This window comes from Pyrus communis, chromosome 1 (assembly GCF_963583255.1).
Source record: "Pyrus communis chromosome 1, drPyrComm1.1, whole genome shotgun sequence".
NCBI lineage: Eukaryota > Viridiplantae > Streptophyta > Magnoliopsida > Rosales > Rosaceae > Pyrus > Pyrus communis.
In genome coordinates, this window is record NC_084803.1 from 17,233,742 (window position 1) to 17,252,956 (window position 19,215).

The 19,215-nt window shown below is 39.1% G+C and overlaps 2 protein-coding genes across 3 annotated transcripts; both read right to left on the bottom strand.

The window, feature by feature from the left end:
• Nucleotides 1–863: 863 nt before the first annotated feature.
• On the bottom strand, nucleotides 864–7,111 carry LOC137737107 (U1 small nuclear ribonucleoprotein 70 kDa-like). 2 transcript variants are annotated; one of them, XM_068476495.1, is made up of 10 exons: nucleotides 6,824–7,111; nucleotides 5,661–5,775; nucleotides 5,465–5,544; nucleotides 5,293–5,368; nucleotides 5,141–5,205; nucleotides 4,984–5,046; nucleotides 2,903–2,984; nucleotides 2,661–2,823; nucleotides 2,302–2,373; nucleotides 864–1,958 (listed from the first exon to the last, which is right to left on the bottom strand). In XM_068476495.1, the coding sequence occupies exons 1-10, from the start codon at nucleotides 6,923–6,925 to the stop codon at nucleotides 1,223–1,225; spliced, it is 1,554 nt and encodes a 517-aa protein (XP_068332596.1). In that variant the 5' UTR covers nucleotides 6,926–7,111; the 3' UTR covers nucleotides 864–1,222. The 2 variants fall into 2 exon arrangements, with proteins under 2 accessions (XP_068332596.1, XP_068332588.1); XM_068476487.1 differs by lacking the exon at nucleotides 6,824–7,111 and adding an exon at nucleotides 6,037–6,384.
• A 6,823-nt stretch (nucleotides 7,112–13,934) lies between these two features.
• On the bottom strand, nucleotides 13,935–17,691 carry LOC137717794 (proline-rich receptor-like protein kinase PERK4). Its single transcript, XM_068457284.1, has 8 exons — nucleotides 16,907–17,691; nucleotides 15,939–16,478; nucleotides 15,577–15,663; nucleotides 15,391–15,461; nucleotides 15,220–15,296; nucleotides 14,780–14,924; nucleotides 14,499–14,660; nucleotides 13,935–14,364 (listed from the first exon to the last, which is right to left on the bottom strand). The coding sequence occupies exons 1-8, from the start codon at nucleotides 17,580–17,582 to the stop codon at nucleotides 14,131–14,133; spliced, it is 1,992 nt and encodes a 663-aa protein (XP_068313385.1). The 5' UTR covers nucleotides 17,583–17,691; the 3' UTR covers nucleotides 13,935–14,130.
• Nucleotides 17,692–19,215: the final 1,524 nt, after the last annotated feature.

Below are 19,215 nucleotides of genomic sequence, written 5' to 3' on the forward strand. Positions count from 1 at the left end.
TGTGATTGTTACATTTTCACGAGTAATTGAGTATGTTTGTTAGCACTAACTATTATCTCAACTTTTAATGCTCACTAATGTGGCACGTAACATATAAGAGTTTTTACTGATTGTAAGTAAACGAAACTCAAGGTGGGGTTTTGTCTTTGTCACAAATAGATCACAATGTAAAATTTGTTTCTTTGTTGTCACGTTTGCTTGTTCTCTAAACAACCTGCTGCCGCGCACAAAACCTTCCGTTGCCGTTTTTTATTTTCGTACCATAAAAACAAGAGTATTGGCTTCCAAGAAATTTCCGAAAAGCAGTTTGAATTCTCGAAACAAGGCAAGGCCAAAGGCAGTACCAGCACGAAGCTCATGCAGTGGCAATTCTGTGATTCTTGGAGCAGCTGTGGCTGCATGAACAAGTATTAGGCGGTGCGACTTTCCATGTGAAACTTCATCGCTGCTTCATAGTTGTTGGCCTTTTCTTTGCTTTGTATTGTAAGCACTCACTGCCACTTCCAGACAACCCAAATCACATTTTACAAGTGTTTTCATGCGCCTTAATTCCCAAACTAATAATTGAGTAAAAAAAGTTAAAATGCAGAGCAATGTGTGATTGATTTTGATTACTATCAGTCCGCGTCTCAGTAAAAGTCAAGTTTGTCCCATCACAATCACAACGCGCTGCCATTTTTTTTCTCAATTTAAAAACATATTACAGAAGAGGGGTCAGACTCGAGTGCAAGGGACTAAAACACTGACCCCGTGCCTTCGAGTTCTAACCAACTAACCTAACTCAAATATAACAGCGGCAAGGCACAGGCCTTTGGGCCTCGTCATGCCAGCCCAATACACAAGATTTTTCAAGAGAAACAAGATGCAGTAAAGGACATCATGGATTAAACCGTCACACAAAACCACCAAAAAGGTCCATAAATTCTCACAAATTTCATAAAAAGGTTTACAAAAGAGAGGTGAAAAATCTCTACCAATTTCCAGCAGCACAAACGTTCAGACGTTAAAACAAACCAACACACAATATCTTCAGCTTCCAGACATCTTTCCAAAAACATTTGACCACGTAGGATTTAGTGAAAACGAAAAGAAAAAAAACCAAGAAGATCCACAACATAGATAGCAGCTGCTGTGTAAGACGCAATCCCAAGCACTGATCAAACCAAGCAGAATGAAAATCTAACCAGTAAAGCACGGCAGCTTGAGAGGTTTTAAACTTCAGTCAATACTCATTGTAATCCCGAGAGAGTGATCTAGATGACCTCCGATAATCACGCTCCACATCTCCACCCCTCTCCCTTTCACGGGACTCAGCTGGTGCTTGTTCATAACGGTAATCATCCTCTTCCATTTGATCATAGCGGTCATGAGCATGGTCAGGATATTGTTTGTAGCGGTCATCATCATGCTGGACATCCAATTCATCATACTGGCTACGACGACGCTCGTAGGGCTTAGCATCATCATCATCAGGCTCTGAGCGCCTATGGCCATGTCCAGGTTGTTCAAACCAACCCTGGTCGTCTTCTTGGGCAGTGTGGTCATAACCCCGTTCCCTCTCCCCATGTCGGACCCTCTCATGTTTTGATTCAATACGTTCATGGGAATGGCCACGATCATGCTCAGGGTCCACAACTTCATCATCCCTCTCCCTGTCTCTAGAGCGGTGATCACGATCACGCTCCCGATCACGGTCTCTGTCTCGATCACGACCATGTTCATAGTCGCGACCACGATCCCGTCCTCGTTCACGAGTACGGTCCCGATCACGACCACGATCTCTTTCCCTATCCCTGTCCCTGTCCCTGTTTCTATCACGGTCTCTGTGGTGTCTGTCTTCCCTATGATCACGGTCCCTAGACTTGTCATGGGAGCGTTCATGAGAGCGCTCGCGGGACTTCTCCCGTTCTCTTTCCTTTTCTTTCTCTTTTCCCCTTTCACGGGATTTTTCTCTATCCCTGAAAATCATTTCACTCAATATCAATCACACAGAAAACAAATACTGACATTGCAACAATCTAAGAAAAATTTGGTAACACCTACAAAGCATAACAAAGGATAGAACAAAAACTTCAAGCTATTGTTGCAACTTTTAGGACTCGGTATTAACTATCAGTAAAACAATTATGCAGCATGCAATTTCTTCTTTTCGTTTTTTATGCTTAGAACCAAGTTATAATTATTTATTTATTTTGTGTTAGTTTCACCACATCCAAAACCTTTAGACAGTGTGCACACAATTTGCAAAACACTACACCCAAAACCTTTAGACAGTGTGCACAACAATATGCAAAATCTTACAAGTCTACATGTCGCTCCTCGCGTACCCTTGGCTCCTCAGACTGGGATTGTCCTCCGGATTGTACTTGCTCCCTAAGCAAATAATGATGAATGTTATAGTTAGCAAAGATGCTTAGAACACATAGAACTTGGAAGTCAACAAAGAAACTGTAAAACAGTTCAATTTCACGTTGAATTACATATTAGGAAGACCAAAAAACTGCTTCTGAGATACACTTAAATGCAAAACCACCAGCAGGAAAGATAATTTCTTCCAAGAAAATAGACCACATTTGAAATTGAATAAAACAAAATAAGTGTAGAAGCACGTTAGTTTTCTAATGACTCAAGTGTGGAAATGTTGGAATCAAACTAAGTACCGTCCAGAATATTTCTGATTGACATCTTCACCTCCAACTCTGGTGGTTCCAAGCCCACCACCCAGTCGGCGGGGTCGCCAGTTTGGAACTGTTCTTCCACGTTCAACATCAACAAGTACCCTTCTTCCCTCAATCTTCCTCCCATCAGCTTGTTTGTATGCAGCTGTAACGTATATAGCTAGCATTAGAAACAAAGGATCAATCACATGGTAATTTTTAGTGCAAACAGTATTAAGACAAACCTTTCATGTCCCTTGTATGCATGTACTCAATGAATCCAAAGCCTCTAGGTTTATTTGTTTCTTTGTCAGCGACCAATCGGACCTGAAATTTCAAAGGAGAATTTAATTAATAAACCACATACATAGAGGATTCAGATCTTAAGCAAAGACTGCTTAAGACAGAAATTATGCATAGAATTTTTTAGCATTTACAAGGCAGCATACTAAAAAATCTCAAATATTGAATCCTAAATGGCACGGCAGACAGGCACTGTGCCTCTTTAGCCGTGCTCACCTTCAAATCATACAGCTTCCATCGCAAGATGCATCACCACCGGCTAGATTTGCAGAAAAAGGGACATTTGTGGCCAATTTACCAGTTGGATAGACTACTATCCCCTTACCAGGGAGACTTTTTTAATAATAAAAAAGTTGTAACTACTACTAAAAATACCATGAAATCCTGCTGCTGATGCATCCTTTCTGAGAGCCTTTAAAGCCAGAAGTAAAAGTTTCAGCAGGAAATGCACGTACTAAAAAGTTCAAAGAAGAAAGAAATGGTAATATTCCCGACATGATTTACCCAGTGCAGGGAAAAGAACAGAAGTTGGGGTCTCCTTTTGTTGCTTGAAATAAAGGCCAAAAGGCACACAGTGCATCACTGCTCTGCTCAACTTATAGTAATCAGCTTTGCTATGCAGGATGAAGCATCTTTGGAGTTGGATAGGAGAAATTATGGAACCAAAGATACCATATGCGAACAAATTACCACCTTACCAGGATAGTCTTGAATGTTACGACTTAGAAAGAATATATCCTAAGAAAACCCATTTCCACGATCTCTTAAATAAAACTATTAACTACATCAAAAACGGAACTATGAATGGAGCAAACCAATCTGAAATTACCATAATGCTTGTGGTGAAACCTGTGTTAAATTGTTAATATAAAGGCTTATAAACTCAGCTTTTCTGTGCACAAGCACCATGCTTATAATCAAGTTGGTAGAAATCAAAGATATTGATCAATACTCACCGCTTACCAGGATACTTCTTGAATGTTAAAACTTAATGCTAATATATACCCTTGTATCAAATAAAAAAGAGCGAAGTGCCGATTTAGTCCATGAACTATCACCTCAATGAAAATTAGATTCCTGAATTATTTTTTCAGAAAAGTAAGTCTCTAAATTCATTAAAAAATGCTAATTTCATCCCTACTATTATATTCAAAGCTATTTTATCCAATTTTTCAACAACTTAAGTCACGTGACACTTTAAGAGTGTAAGACCGTCTTTTTCTTGCCTATAAGCCCTTTACATTTCATATAGGTTGTGAATCTAACGTCCAATTTACCCTCCAAAGTTAACGCCATACATTATTTCTTTATGAAAATTTACCAATCTACCCTCCAATGTGTATCACATGCAAGTAACGTGACTTAAATTAACGTAAAATTGAATATAGTAGCTTCAAATTTAACATTAGGGATGTAATTGGCAGATTTTTATAATTCAAGGACTGATTTTTCTGAAAAAAAAAAAATTTAGGGAACTAATTTTCACTTAGGTGGTAATTCAAGGACTAAATTGGTAGTTCACCCACTAAAAAAATGCTAATGTATACCCTAGAAACACCCAATTCTAAGATCTCTATAAAAACTACTTCAAAAGAGAGCTATGGAAGGATATAAACAACCCCGTAAGACATTACTGGTAAATTTGCTGAGACACCTGTAATAGTAATACAAATTTGCATAGACTCCACTAACAATAAAACTAAATCAGAGAGAACAAACTTGAAAGGCGTCATAATGCATTTCCAGTTATCGTTATGACAAAAAAACAATGCATTATGTCGAACAAGTTTGCTGAAAGGTGAATTTTCAAAATCAGTTTATCATGCATAAACTTTGTAAATATGTAACCCAGACATTTTTTTGAAGAAAACGAAAAAGGATAACAATACTGACAACGCTGAGACTGTAGCCTTTTTTTTCAAATTCAATATTAGAAAATCCGCAATTTGTATAGGGAAATAAAAGAATAAAGCTACAAAAACCTCTTACCAAACCCCCTTGGGGTTTCTCAAAAAATACCTACCCGCTTGATTGGACCATAAACATCAAACTCCCTTTTGATTCTGCTCTCAGTTGTCTCGTAATTCTGCAAGCATGCATGGAAAATGACAAGTCAACCTTAACGATTACGAAGAATAGGAGGAGGAAATCCAATACAATATGAAAAAAATGTTACTTACGAGTCTAGCAACAAACAAAGTCTTGTATGGATCTCCAGAAATACTCGGATCATTATTTGGATCATCTGCACCGAAACATATTTTAGGAAGACAAGAAAACAGAAATTACAAGACTCCAAACCCTACAATCAAGTAAAGAATGAAGTCATTACATTTCTCTAGCTCTTCCGCAGCCTTTGCTGCACCCTTCTCAAGTCTTAACTGGTGTATTCGAGCCCTTCTTTGTGTCTGAATCCAACAAAGAAAAACAGATATATGTTGCAGTACAAACAATGATTTCATAATGCTGAGTCCTCATCCAAGCAATTCAAGTAAGAATCTTACAGGAGTTTCACCCTTTTGGATAGGCGGATTATACTCGGGATCTCCGGGCTCCGCAAACTTACTCACAAATTGCGCTACCCCTTCATAAAGCACAACAACAAAATTAATAACTACTAGTACAAAAATTAACAGCAACAACATAGAAACTAACAGCAAATTGAAACCAATCAATCCCCATATAAGATTGTTAACAGACCTGTCAAAGGTGGGCACTTTTTCTTCTCCGGAGGCGGTTTGAAATCCAACGGCGGTCTAGGCTCAAACAGCTTCAAAAGGTTTGTTGTTAGACCAGTGGGGTGGCTCTGCCCAATCTGCAAACACAAAATCTCCAAATCAACATCCCTTACAAAATACATCCAGAACTTCACAATATTTACAAAATAACCGCACACATTGTCCAGATACATCGAAATTTGTTAAATCAAGATAAATTTACAGAGAGAAATTCAAAACTTAACTAGGGTTTTTTCTAAAAACAAAGAAAACCGCATAATTAACCAAGAAATTCAAGAATTAAACAGTCAAGCTTTAACAAAAGTTATCATGAAGAGCATAAAAACCCTAGGACGAACCATCTTGAGCTGAAGAACATTTTGGCGGTTCTGGGCCTTGGTTCGGCCCTGAACGTCGGCGTTTTGGCCGCGCATGAAAGCATCGTTGTTGAAGTCTCCCATGGAGAAGCGATGATCGGAGCTGGGTGACGGTATCTGGAGCAGTCCGAGTACTCGTACTCAGATGGTGAAGAATGCATAAATATATGGGCGATTCGAATCCGGTTGTGACAGTCGGGCCGGAGTCGGAGTCGGCCTGGCGAAGCCAGATGGCGGCAGGGAAAATTTATAGACCCCAAAATTGTGTGAGATTTTGTCCTTCCGGGTAATTACAATATTCGGGGTGGAAAGGAAATGACGTTTGTTAATTATTGTTGATAATATTTTTTTTAACAAATGATATTATTGACAATAATAAGCTGGTTTGTCAGCAATTTATTAAATGAAATATCATTAAACTGTAGCATAAAGTGACTTGTTGTCGGTAATGTTTTTTATTTGAACAATTGATATTTTCACACTAAGATGAGAGATATGAGTTTAGCTTCATAATGAATTAGCAATAACGCAGTTTAAATTTACTTTTAACAAAAATCGAACTCAAAATATCTCGTTTACCATAATCCTAATACCAAGGGGCATATTTCAGCAATGTTAATTGTATTGTTGACCGAGATAAGTGAAGGGTATTTTCGTCAAATTAATTTTAAAAAAATAGAACAAAGAAAAACTCAGGCTTAAAAAAATACAAAAAAAGGACCCTTAAACCTGCACGAATAAGTAGAAGAAACCCTAATTAAGGACTAACCATTTTGAGCTGAACAACATTTGGGCGGTTGTGGGCCTTGGGTCGGCTCTGAACGGCGGCGTTTTGGCCGCGCATGAAGGCATCGTTGATGAAGTCTCCCATGGCGAATTGATAGGAGCTGGATTAGGAGTATATGAGACAGTCAGAGTAATCGTACCCAGATGGTGAAGATTGCATAACTATATGAATCCCGTTGAGGCAATCGGGTCGGATTCGGACTAGTGAAGGCCCGATAGCGGCAGCGAAGGGTCCCGATAGCGGCAGCGAAGGGTTTTTTTTCCTCTTTTCTGGGTAGAAGGTTTTCGCGAGGGTATTTATAGAAGAATCCGGATCCTTTTTGTGAAGATTCTGGAATCCGTCAATTCTGTCTGTTTATTGTACATCGTACGGTTATAAATTATTTTAAATTAAACATAAACAGTATTATAAAAACTCACCGCAAAATATACGATAAACGGATATGAGATACTGTTGATTTATAGAAGCCAAAGTCGGCCAAAAGGAAAGGGTAATTTTCCCAGTAGTTTTTTCTCCGTCCTTGTTTTTGGGGTTACGGAAGTGACAAAGCCCAAAAAATTCAAAACTGCATGACAGACCCAAATGAACCAAATTATCAGCAACTCAAATGAACCAAATTATCAGCAACCCAAATGAACCAAATTATCAGCAACCAAATTCTTTTTACAACAAATATGTCAAATTTCACAATACCAACTTTGGTGCTTAAGAGCACAACATTTCAATACTGAACTTTCCATAGGGTGATTATCCATTTTTGCATTTAAAATCAATTGTAGTGCAAATGCAGAATCTCATCGATCATAATCTTCTTAATTTCATTATTCCACGCAACTTACAGCCCGATAAAAAGACCCTAAACTTCATCCCATAGAATCTCACCTCGACAGCACCAACGCCAATGAAATTAGCCATTTCCTTGGGACACTCATCAAGATTAAGCTTTACCCAACCCTCAGGCTTCCAATAAAAAAAAAAAGGTATGTGTTTGAAGGGGCTTTGTGGAGGAAGCAATATTCGTCTGAAGCCAAATTATCACTCGTAATAGTTCCCCTTCATATAAGCTCTTTTATTGATTCACCATTGTCAAATGAAAACCAGTTTGATTATTAAGATGCTCTATCAGATGTTAGATCAAAGTAAATGGACAAAAAATTAAGAAATAATACGAGGGCAGAATGGGTAAAATAATAAAATTCATAATTCCTTGTTCTTTATAAATCAAAATACCAACTCCCTCAAATAGTCTAATTCCTCCAAAATCATAAGTTTAATTCCTTATTTTGTATCGAAAACATTTATATTTGGATTCTTCTATAGTTAATAAACACATGAATGATTCATAATTGGAAGCATGTTATTAATTTAATCAGCTAACGGATGAGCCATAACATTTTTCTCAAAATTAACGTGAGCATTAGAACAGTACAACTTGTGATTGACTTTAGTTTTCCGAAAAATGCATAAATCCCAGAATTTTTGTAAAAGAGGGACTTGAGTGACTCGCCCTAATCAAAAAACGGGAGAGGGGCGAAGAAACTCGATCGGTTACTGGAAATGAGTAAGGGCCAGGGACGCACTCGACGTTAGAACTGTGCCAACTTCCATTCATGAAGGAGTTGCACTCATGAGTAAAATCTACCTAAACCAATGAAATGAACCTCCTAACCATAAGATAACCAAACAATTAATATTTGACAATATTAAGACCATGAAAAATCCCAAAGCTCAGCATGAAAAATGCCAAGAAATTACAAGAAGAACGCACGACATCAACTTCCATTAAACAATCCAATTTGTTAGGCAAACGAGGCTTTTTTAGGCAAAACATTAATTCAGATAGCAAATCATGGGTGACAAGATCTTTAGCTGCAATTGCTCCGGTCACAAAATTCGCTTCTTGAAGAATACGCCCAAGCATGAATATCATCAAACGAGCCAGCAAGAGAGTAGATTTGTTTAACTTGTTTAAAATTAAGATGAAAACATTAGCATTAGATCCTCTATTTTGAGAATGAAAATTTCCTTAATATATATAGTGCAAATGATTTTGATCAGGATAAACATAATTTGCCTAGAGTGAACTAGTCAAATTTAAAACACAGAGATCAAAAGTATATTAATTAAACCCTTTCTGATCCTAATTTTTGATTTGCAAGGAGGTGTGCACTACTCTTCTGAATGATAACATGAAAAGATTTATAATGCGTGATACAACTAATTTTATTGAAAATAAAAAATCCAACATTCAATGCAATTTATAACAATACAGACAATATATCTTCCAAGTGGAACGTATTTGTACGGGTATAGTACAAATCCATTTATCAGAGAAAGATCAAAGTTAATTAAGCTAATTAACATCTGGGTCATCTCAATTACCCCACAAAGTACACAATTAACCAAAGCAAATCGCCCCGCGGCCGATCAATGTGTTAGAAGTAGTGGTTTTATCCACTACGTAAGTTTAGGGTTAAGTATGTAAGCAGTTTCAACTGCATGGCGAAATAAGCCCTAGAATCTAGGGATCAGTTTCTTCTTCAGACTTAGTCTTCTACCACGTTTAGGTTTATGTTCAACGTGGGCTGCATGTTTCTTATTCAGTTATTGTGTAAGGCTTATTAAAAGCCTGTTTGTTATTCATTCAATTATAACGTAATTTTCTCATAGCTTGCAAAAGATCTCGGCTAACAAAACTCGGTTTCAACATTTGGTATCAGAGCCCCAACCTGGGGTTTCTGATTAAACTTGAGAGAGTAACTTTTGAGTGAAGATATACGAGAATATGGCAGGAGAAGGAAGTGGTTTCGTGCAAGCATCCATTCCGAAACTGGATGGGCATTATGACCATTGGGCGATGCTTATGGAAAATTTTCTACGTTCAAAGGAGTATTGGAGCATTGTAGAGCATGGAATCACTGCAGCAGCAGAAGGAGCCTCACTCGTGGAAGGGCAAAAGAAGGTGCTTGAGGATCAAAAGTTGAAAGATCTAAAGGCTAAGAATTATCTGTTTCAAGCAATTGATCGAGCTGTTTTGGAAACAATCTTGAACAAGGATACGGCTAAGGAGATCTGGGATTCGTTGAAGCAAAAGTATCAAGGAACTGCTCGTGTCAAGCGAGCACAGTTGCAGGCACTTCGAAAGGAGTTTGAGATGCTTCACATGAGGACAGGAGAGACTGTGAATGAGTTCTTTGGTCGAACTCTGACCATAGCCAACAAGAGAAGAATCAATGGTGACAAATTGACAGATGTAGAAGTTATTGAGAAGATTCTGAGATCGATGACTCCTAAGTATGATTATGTGGTTTGTTCAATTGAGGAATCTAAAGATTTAGATCTTCTCTCAATTGATGAACTGCAAAGCAGTTTGTTGGTACATGAACAGCGGATGATCGGACATGTTGTGGAGGAGCAAGCATTGAAGGTGGTCTATGAAGAGAACTCTGGAGGAAGAGGACGTGGTCGAGGAACCTTTCGTGGAAGAGGCAGAGGGAGAGGTCGACAAACCTTCAACAAGTCAACAATTGAGTGCTATAGTTGTCATGAATTAGGGCACTTTCAGTATGAGTGTCCTATGAAAGACAAGGAGGCAAAGGTCAATTATGCTGAGGCTAGTGAAGAAATGTTGCTAATGGCGTATGTAGATGCTCCAGATGTCAAGGAAGATATTTGGTTTCTCGACTCGGGGTGCAGCAATCATATGTGTGGTAAGAGGGAGCTCTTTTTCGACTTTGATGAAAATTTTAGAGAAAGTGTGAAACTAGGGAACAATACTAGTATGACAGTTTTGGGGAAAGGAAACATTAGACTACAAGTGAGTGGGATAACTCAGGTGATCACAGGGGTTTTCTATGTGCCTGCTTTGAAGAACAATCTGTTAAGCATTGGTCAGCTTCAGGAGAAAGGTCTTGCTATTCTCATTAAACATGGAAGATGCAAGATTTTTCACCCTGAGAGAGGATTGATCATGGAGACTGTTATGGCTGCAAATCGTATGTTTATTATTGTTGCTCAACATCAACTCAGTGTTCAAGCATGCTTCAATGCTCTCACAGATGACCTAGTGCAGCTGTGGCATTGTCGTTATGGACACCTAAGTCTTGGTGGATTAAAGACTCTTCAACAGAAGCAGATGGTGAGTGGATTGCCTCAGATAAAGGACTTCTCAAGAGTGTGTGAGAATTGCATGGTAGGCAAGCAGCCGAGAGATCCCTTTCCAAAAAAGAGTACCTGGAGGGCTTCTCAAAGTCTACAACTTATTCATGCAGACATATGTGGACCAATAACGCCTGCATCCAACAGTAAGAAGAGGTATCTACTGACCTTTATTGATGATTTTACTCGCAAAACTTGGGTCTATTTCCTGGTAGAGAAGTCAGAAGCTTTTCGATTCTTTAAAGCCTTCAAAAGTCTTGTTGAGAATGAGACTGATGCAAGCATTAAAAGTCTGCGCACAGATCGGGGAGGGGAGTTTACATCTCATGAGTTTGTTGAGTTTTGTGTTGAGAAGGGGATTCAACGACAGTTAACTGCAGCTTACACTCCGCAGCAAAACGGAGTAGCTGAACGTAAGAATCGAACCATCATGAACATGGTTCGAAGCCTACTCACCAAGAAGAAGATGCCAAAGACATTTTGGCCTGAAGCAACAAACTGGACAGTTCATGTGCTCAATAGAAGTCCCACACTTGCAGTGAAAAACAAAACACCAGAGGAGGCATGGAGTGGTACGATACCATCTGTAAGTTATTTCAGGGTTTTTGGGTGCATTTCATATGTGCACATTCCAGACAACAAGAGAACCAAGCTGGATGATAAGAGTATGAAGTGTGTGCTACTTGGGGTTAGCGAAGGGTCCAAAGCCTATCGGCTATTTGAACCAGTCTCACAGAAGATCATAATTAGTCGTGATGTTAGATTTGACGAGAACAGTAGCTGGGTTTGGGATGAGCATCATCATGAAGCTGTCATAGCAGATTTGGAATGGGATGATGATGAAGACACAACAAGTGAAGCTAATGATGTTGACAGTGAGGGAGGAGCTGAAGATGGATTCGATGGAAATGACAATGATACAAGCAACAATAGTGGATCAGATGAAGTTCCAGAAGCAAGTTCATCTAGTTCAGAAGAAAGGAGACCAAGAAATCCGCCTGTATGGATGCGAGATTATGTGACAGGAGAGGGTTTATCTGAAGAAGAGGAAGCCACAGTGCATTTGGCTCTTCTTGCAAGTAGTGATCCAGTGCATTACAATGAAGCTGTGAGAAATGCCAAATGGAGGAAAGCTATGGATGTTGAGGTAGCAGCCATTGAAAAGAACAACACTTGGGAATTGACAGATCTACCTCAAGGGGGGAAGATAATTGGAGTTAAATGGGTTTACAAAACTAAACTAAATGAGAATGGAGAGGTGGACAAGTACAAAGCTCGGTTGGTGGCAAAGGGGTATGCTCAAGAATATGGGATTGATTATGCTGAAGTCTTTGCTCCTGTGGCCAGATTAGATACCATTCGAATTGTGATTGCACTTGCTGCTCAAAGGGAATGGACAATTCATCAAATGGACGTAAAAAGTGCTTTCTTACATGGGGAAATCAACGAAGAAGTATTTGTGGAACAACCACCTGGATATGTGCAGAAAGGTAAGGAGCATAAAGTTTACAAATTAAGGAAAGCTTTATATGGACTTAAACAAGCCCCTCGTGCTTGGTATAGTCGTATAGAAGCTTATTTCTTGAAGGAAGGGTTTGTGAAGTGTCCTCATGAACACACTTTGTTCATCAAAGCAGGAGAAGGAGGTAACATTCTCATTGTTTGTCTTTATGTTGATGATCTCATTTATACTGGCAATGATGAAAGCATGTTCAGTAAGTTTAAGCAGTCGATGATGAATGAGTTTGAAATGACTGATCTTGGTAAGATGAGATACTTTCTTGGAATTGAAGTATTGCAAAAACCAGATGGAATATTCATCTGTCAAAAGAAGTATGCTCAGGAAGTGTTGGAGAGGTTTAATATGGGGAATTGCAATCCAGTGCATAATCCTATTGTTCCAGGAACCAAGCTAACGAAGGACCTGACAGGTGAGAGGGTCGACAGCACTTACTACAAACAAATCGTAGGGAGTCTCATGTATCTCACAGCTACTCGGCCTGATACTATGTTTGTGGTAAGTTTAATTAGTAGGTTTATGGAAGGTCCAACAGAAATGCACTTGGCAGCAGCAAAAAGGGTTTTGAGATATGTAAAAGGCACGATCGGCCTTGGAGTTCTTTACAGAAAGGGAGAACACGCTGAGCTCAGAGGCTATACAGACAGTGATTATGCAGGTGACTTGGACGATAGAAAGAGTACATCAGGATACTTGTTCATGTTAGGTTCAGGAGCTGTGTGTTGGTCTTCCAAGAAGCAACCGGTGGTTACACTATCAACAACTGAAGCTGAATTCATTGCAGCAGCTTCATCTGCTTGTCAGGCAACCTGGTTAAGAAGGATAATGAAGGACTTAGGTCAAGATCAGCAAGACTCTACAACGATTTTCTGTGATAATAGTTCAGCAATAAAGCTCTCCAAGAATCCTGTGCTGCATGGTCGAAGCAAGCACATAGATGTACGGTTCCATTTCCTTCGTGAGCTGACTAAGGATGAAATTGTGCAACTGGTTTATTGCAACACTCAGGAGCAAATAGCAGACATACTAACCAAGCCATTGAAGACTGAAGCCTTCCTGAAGCTGCGAGAGTCTATGGGGGTGTGTTTGGAATCAAATGTAAACTGATTGCTTAGCAGTCAGTTTAAGGGAGGATGTTAGAAGTAGTGGTTTTATCCACTACGTAAGTTTAGGGTTAAGTATGTAAGCAGTTTCAACTGCATGGCGAAATAAGCCCTAGAATCTAGGGATCAGTTTCTTCTTCAGACTTAGTCTTCTACCACGTTTAGGTTTATGTTCAACGTGGGCTGCATGTTTCTTATTCAGTTATTGTGTAAGGCTTATTAAAAGCCTGTTTGTTATTCATTCAATTATAACGTAATTTTCTCATAGCTTGCAAAAGATCTCGGCTAACAAAACTCGGTTTCAACACAATGGCACTCCAAATCTTCAATTAATCTCACATTTTTCAGTTTTATCACAAAGTTCAATGACAAATTAGAAACAGTAATCACGTTGCATGCGTGCATATATGATCATCATCAATTGCTTTCTTTTTTACAGTTTTCCTGTACTGTGAATTTTGTGTCCTCTTAATTCAGTATTGTTGTAGAGGATGAGGGCTCAAAGTTACTCATTTCTTGGGTGTGCTCATTTCTCTGGAGTCATTACTTGAAGTCCCGTAGTCACTGCTCCCTAATTCCTGACTTGAAAGGGCTAACTTTCTGAACTTCTTCATGTCAGCATTGTACGCTTGCGTATCATAGTCCGAGCTTCCTCCACCGGCGTTGAACATAGAGCTCTGCCCGGGTTTTGTCCCCTCATTTAGGTTGTCCAGCGACACTTCTCCTTCTAGTGCCCGTACTATCTGTTTTGTTCACAACACAAAGTGTTATGTTATCAAACTGTAGGTCTCAAACAACGGTTAGGATGAAATTTTCTTCAAACATCGAGCCCACATCAATATCTATGACAACATAACATTTTATTAGATATGTATACCTGACTCATCTTTGGGCGCTTTTTAGCAGAGTGACGGATACTTGCAGCCGCACAGGCGACCATGCGTGCCATCTCCTGAGGGTTGTAATTATTGTCCAAACCGATGTCTACTAGCTCCGTGTAATTACCATCCTCTAATGAACGAGTGAGAAGTGGTCGAGCCTGTACATTTATGTCACATTTGGCACAAATCAGTAAAACCTTTGTGATATATAATACTCTAAATATCCTTAATTTACAATAAATGATCCAAATTTGGAAAGAATAGAGCAATTACTAACCCAGTCAACCAAGCTGTCGTCCATTGCATTTGAAGGATCCACTGGTTTCCTTCCAGTTATGAGTTCCAGGAGCATGACCCCAAATGAGAAAACATCAGACTTTTCTGTCAATTTTCCACTTGATGCATATTCTGGAGCTAAATATCTGCATTATTCATATGCAAAACCAAAATTAGAGTTATTAATGGGACCAGCCCACTAGTAATTAGGAAGAGATTGAGTTAGAATTTCACAGATCATATTATTGCTTGCATTGCAAGCTATCTATAAAATTGCTTCATCCAGTTTTAATTTAATTGCAGTATATATTTTTCTCAAAAAAAAAAAGAAAATTTGCAGTATATATTATCTTCATTTTCTTATCTGTCGTAATGAATATTCGAACTTAGGTCTCGAGTGTAGGAGTAAAACTTATGTAATACAGAAGCTATATGAACTACCCGAAAGTTCCCATGACTCGTGTTGAGACGTGGGTATAATTGTCAGAAGACAGCTTAGCCAACCCAAAATCAGCAACCTAAAAGAAAAGAAAAAAATGAACAGATTAAAAGGATGTTTAAAATGTTTGAATGATTTTGGTATGCAAATTATAAACATCTCAGGGACTATACCATGGCTTCGAAGTTGTTATCAATGAGAATGTTAGCTGATTTGATATCACGATGGATGATTTTTGGGTGGCCTGGTTTCAATTTATTTCCAATGAATTAGTAATAATAAGATTTTTAAGTGTGAAAAAGAGAGAAAAATAAGTAAATAGGGGAAATAAATAGATATAGCGGCTGCGACTTTCTTACAATCTTCGTGAAGGTATGCAAGCCCTTTAGCAGACCCAACTGCAATCCGAAGCCTAGTTGGCCAATCCATAGGTGGAAGACCCTTACCTGCAACCCAAAATTTAAACAATAGCTCAAAAAATCAAGCAATACACAACTATTGAGACAAAACTTGACGGTTACTTTGTTGACTGCCTCTCTCTTTTTACCTTTTATTAAGAGAGAGACGATCAACAAGAGTGTTTGAGATAGTATCGGTCTATATTTTTATTGTTAATGATGTGTTGTCATTTGTTGACATTTTGTGATATCAATAGAATATCGACAATGTATCAAATACTCGTGTGACAGAGGAGAATATGTTAAATGCATACAAAACTCACCGTGCAAGTGATATTCCATTGTTTTGTTGGGAACAAATTCATAGACAAGCATTCTCTGCTCACCAGCAATACAATATCCAACCAGTGACACAAGATGCCGATGATGGACTCGACTAATGATCTCCACCTCTGCCGCGAATTCTCGTTCTCCTTGCCCACTGCCCGACTTAAGACTTTTCACTGCAACTACTTTTCCATTGGGCAAAACACCTTTGTGCACATACCCGAAACCGCCCTGACCCAACAAATTGGCCTCATTAAACCCATTAGTGGCGGCCGCTAGCTCATCATAAGTGAAGGTGCTCTTGTTGAACCCAAGTGACATTGTTGGTGAGAGGGCTGGTAATGGGGGTCCCTGAGCTGCTGAATAATTGGTGGTCACTTCACCGGTCAGCGGCATTTGAGGCGGTGGTGAAGGCCAAGGACCACCACCACCACCACTACCAGGCGATTGGTTGTTTAGCCTCATCACATGGTCTCCTTGTGGATTATTTATATCGTGCCAATTTTGTTGTTGCGTGTTGTAATAGCCACCACCAGCTACACACATATAAAGTTGTTTTCATTTTTTATGTATGAACAAGTCAATAAGTCTATTGCCTGCTCTACGATATGTAGTTCAACTAATCCAATTGTTTTCCATATATGTCCAAACTCTTTGATTAGGAAAAGACATGAACATGGTTCAATTTTATAGAATAATGAGGTTAAAACACATCAAACAATTTTAAAACAATCCTAAAAGAATCAGATTTTTAGATCACGATCATATCATGTGTTCAACTAATGTGTTATGAAAATGAGTTACTTCTAGCAGTAGCGAGAGAATGAATGCTGCTAGCGCAAAAAAGGAGAAAAAAAAAACAAATTAATGAATGTCGTGCATGGATATTTAATGCATATGGGTGATGAATAAGGTCCTCGTAGTCTTTTATGGAAAGTAATTATTTAGCGTTAGGGTTTGGTACCTTTAGCAGGATCTCCATAGTACTGCATATCACGACGCTTTCTCTTCTTCTTCCTGATGCAAACCACACAAACAACGAGCAAGACAATTATAATTACCGCCGCCCCAATCGCAACTCCCACTATCCTACCTCTATATGATGATGATGTGCTGTCATCATCAGAACTATCTTTTGATGAGGAACTACTACCACGTGATGGCGTGAGTGCACCAGAGGGAGAAGTCCGAGAACGCCCTGGAGGAGGAGGCGCTCTGAAAGTCTCACCTCCAGTATCTGCCTCTGGTGTCTTCTGTGCTGGCTGTGCCTTTCCCGGTGGTTCCCTAGCATGAGGTGGAGATGGGGTCGCCTGCTGTGGTGTAGGTGGAGACTGAGACTCCTTCTTGGGTGGAGGTGGCGATGATGATGAAGATGAGTCCTTGGGAGGTGGCGATGATGGTGAAGATGAGTCCTTTGGAGGCGGTGGTGAAGATGGTGGCGGCGAGGACGGTGGTGGTGAAGATGGCGGCGGCGAGGATGGTGGTGGTGATGATGGTGGTGGCGAGGAGGGTGGTGGCTCTGAAGATGACTCCTTTGGGGATTCCTTTGGAGATGGACCAGATGGTGATGATTTGGACGAGTCCGGTGCAGGTGGTGAAGCGGATGAGGAGTCTGGGGACGGAGCATTGTCAGAAGACATTATTTGTCTCTTGATCAACCTCCGGCCAAGGACTACTTTCCCAAAGATATGTATGTTGTGGTGGCCGGAAACTTCACCTCTCCCGCAACTGCTCGTCGTAATGGTTGAAGACCCCTAAACCATTATCAAATTAAACAATTTTTTAACGAAACAACATTAGGGTTTTGTAAGATCAACGTATATACCTCACGACGCATGCAACCATGTAAACGCATGTAATAGAAGAAGAGAGAAATTGCAAATGTGTAACGTTAAACAAATGTACATGTACACGTGCTACCAAGTAATAACAACATTAGTATTGATCTCCCTCCAGGATTTAGATCCTATGATCTAATATGTACGTACTTTTGACGTTTAATTAGATTGAAAAAGAATTTTTCGAAATTTCAAAATCGGATATTATTGGAGAAAAGATGCATAAGATCAGTCTGGAAATTAGGGGGTGGAAAAACAAAATAAGGTGGTACCTGGTGATCAATGAAAGAAGGTAGGAGAGAGTTCTCAAAGGAAAGAGAAACAAGGTATGATTGCCATGGCATTATGGCCTCCTACAAAGGAGGGACCAACCCCTTAGCTCTTTCTCTAAACCTATCTTTCTGTGTTGGCCAGCCCTAACTTAGCATTTTTTTTGTTATTTCTTTTACCAGTTCTTCTCTCCTACTTTGGCACCTTGCTGTAATCCCCCACATTTTTATTTTCTTTAAATTCTTGCCTCACAGCCAACAAATATTTCCTTCAAATTTAGACATCTCCTCCACCTAGGACGCTTCTCTTCACACTTGTTATAACTCACATCAACCAACTTAATAACATAAAATGGTACCAAGAATAGTAACTTGTAGGTACTGTGTCTGTATAGGGCATACATCCATTATTTCGTACCTGCTCACCACCTCAATCATCCCCTCTTACATCACGGTAAAAATTCGGTTCTTGCACTTATGCATTATTTTCTACTTATAAGACAAATGGGTTTATTTTGTATTCGTTGAGCATTTTTCCATCCCACTAGATGGGAAAGAAAAAAACTATAAGGATGACGATGATGGAAAAATGCTCAACGGAGACAAAATTGGAAAATGTGATTCATTCTAATGTATGTCGACTAAACAATTTTCCACCATTTCTTTTGTTTCTGATATGAATCTTGGTTGTTGTTGTACTTTGAGAATTAAAAGAGACAAGAAACACTGCAAATTGTTTCAATTTGATGATTAAGAAATGAAAAGATTCAGCATTCAAGGGACCTCTGACTAAAAAGAGAAGAGAAATTCAACATTCAACATTCAAAATGGTGATCCCACAGTCCATGATTGTCAAATGATGTTTCCATGATCTCTGCATATCATACCGACAGTTAAAACCCCCTGAACAAACATTATGACTTGTGGTCCAAGAAACTGAACATTATAACTTGTGGTTCAAGAAACTAAACATTATGACCTTGAACAAATTTCAACTAAGAACTTCTAAACAAGTTTGAAAACAAGTTCAAAGTTGGACTTGCAAAAAATCATCATATCCTAAAATAAAAAACCCAATCTGAAAGAGTGGAAGGTGGGAAAACAGAGAACAAAAAACAACTAATTCACAACACCACGACCGTTTTTTAAGGATGTCGAAAGAAGCT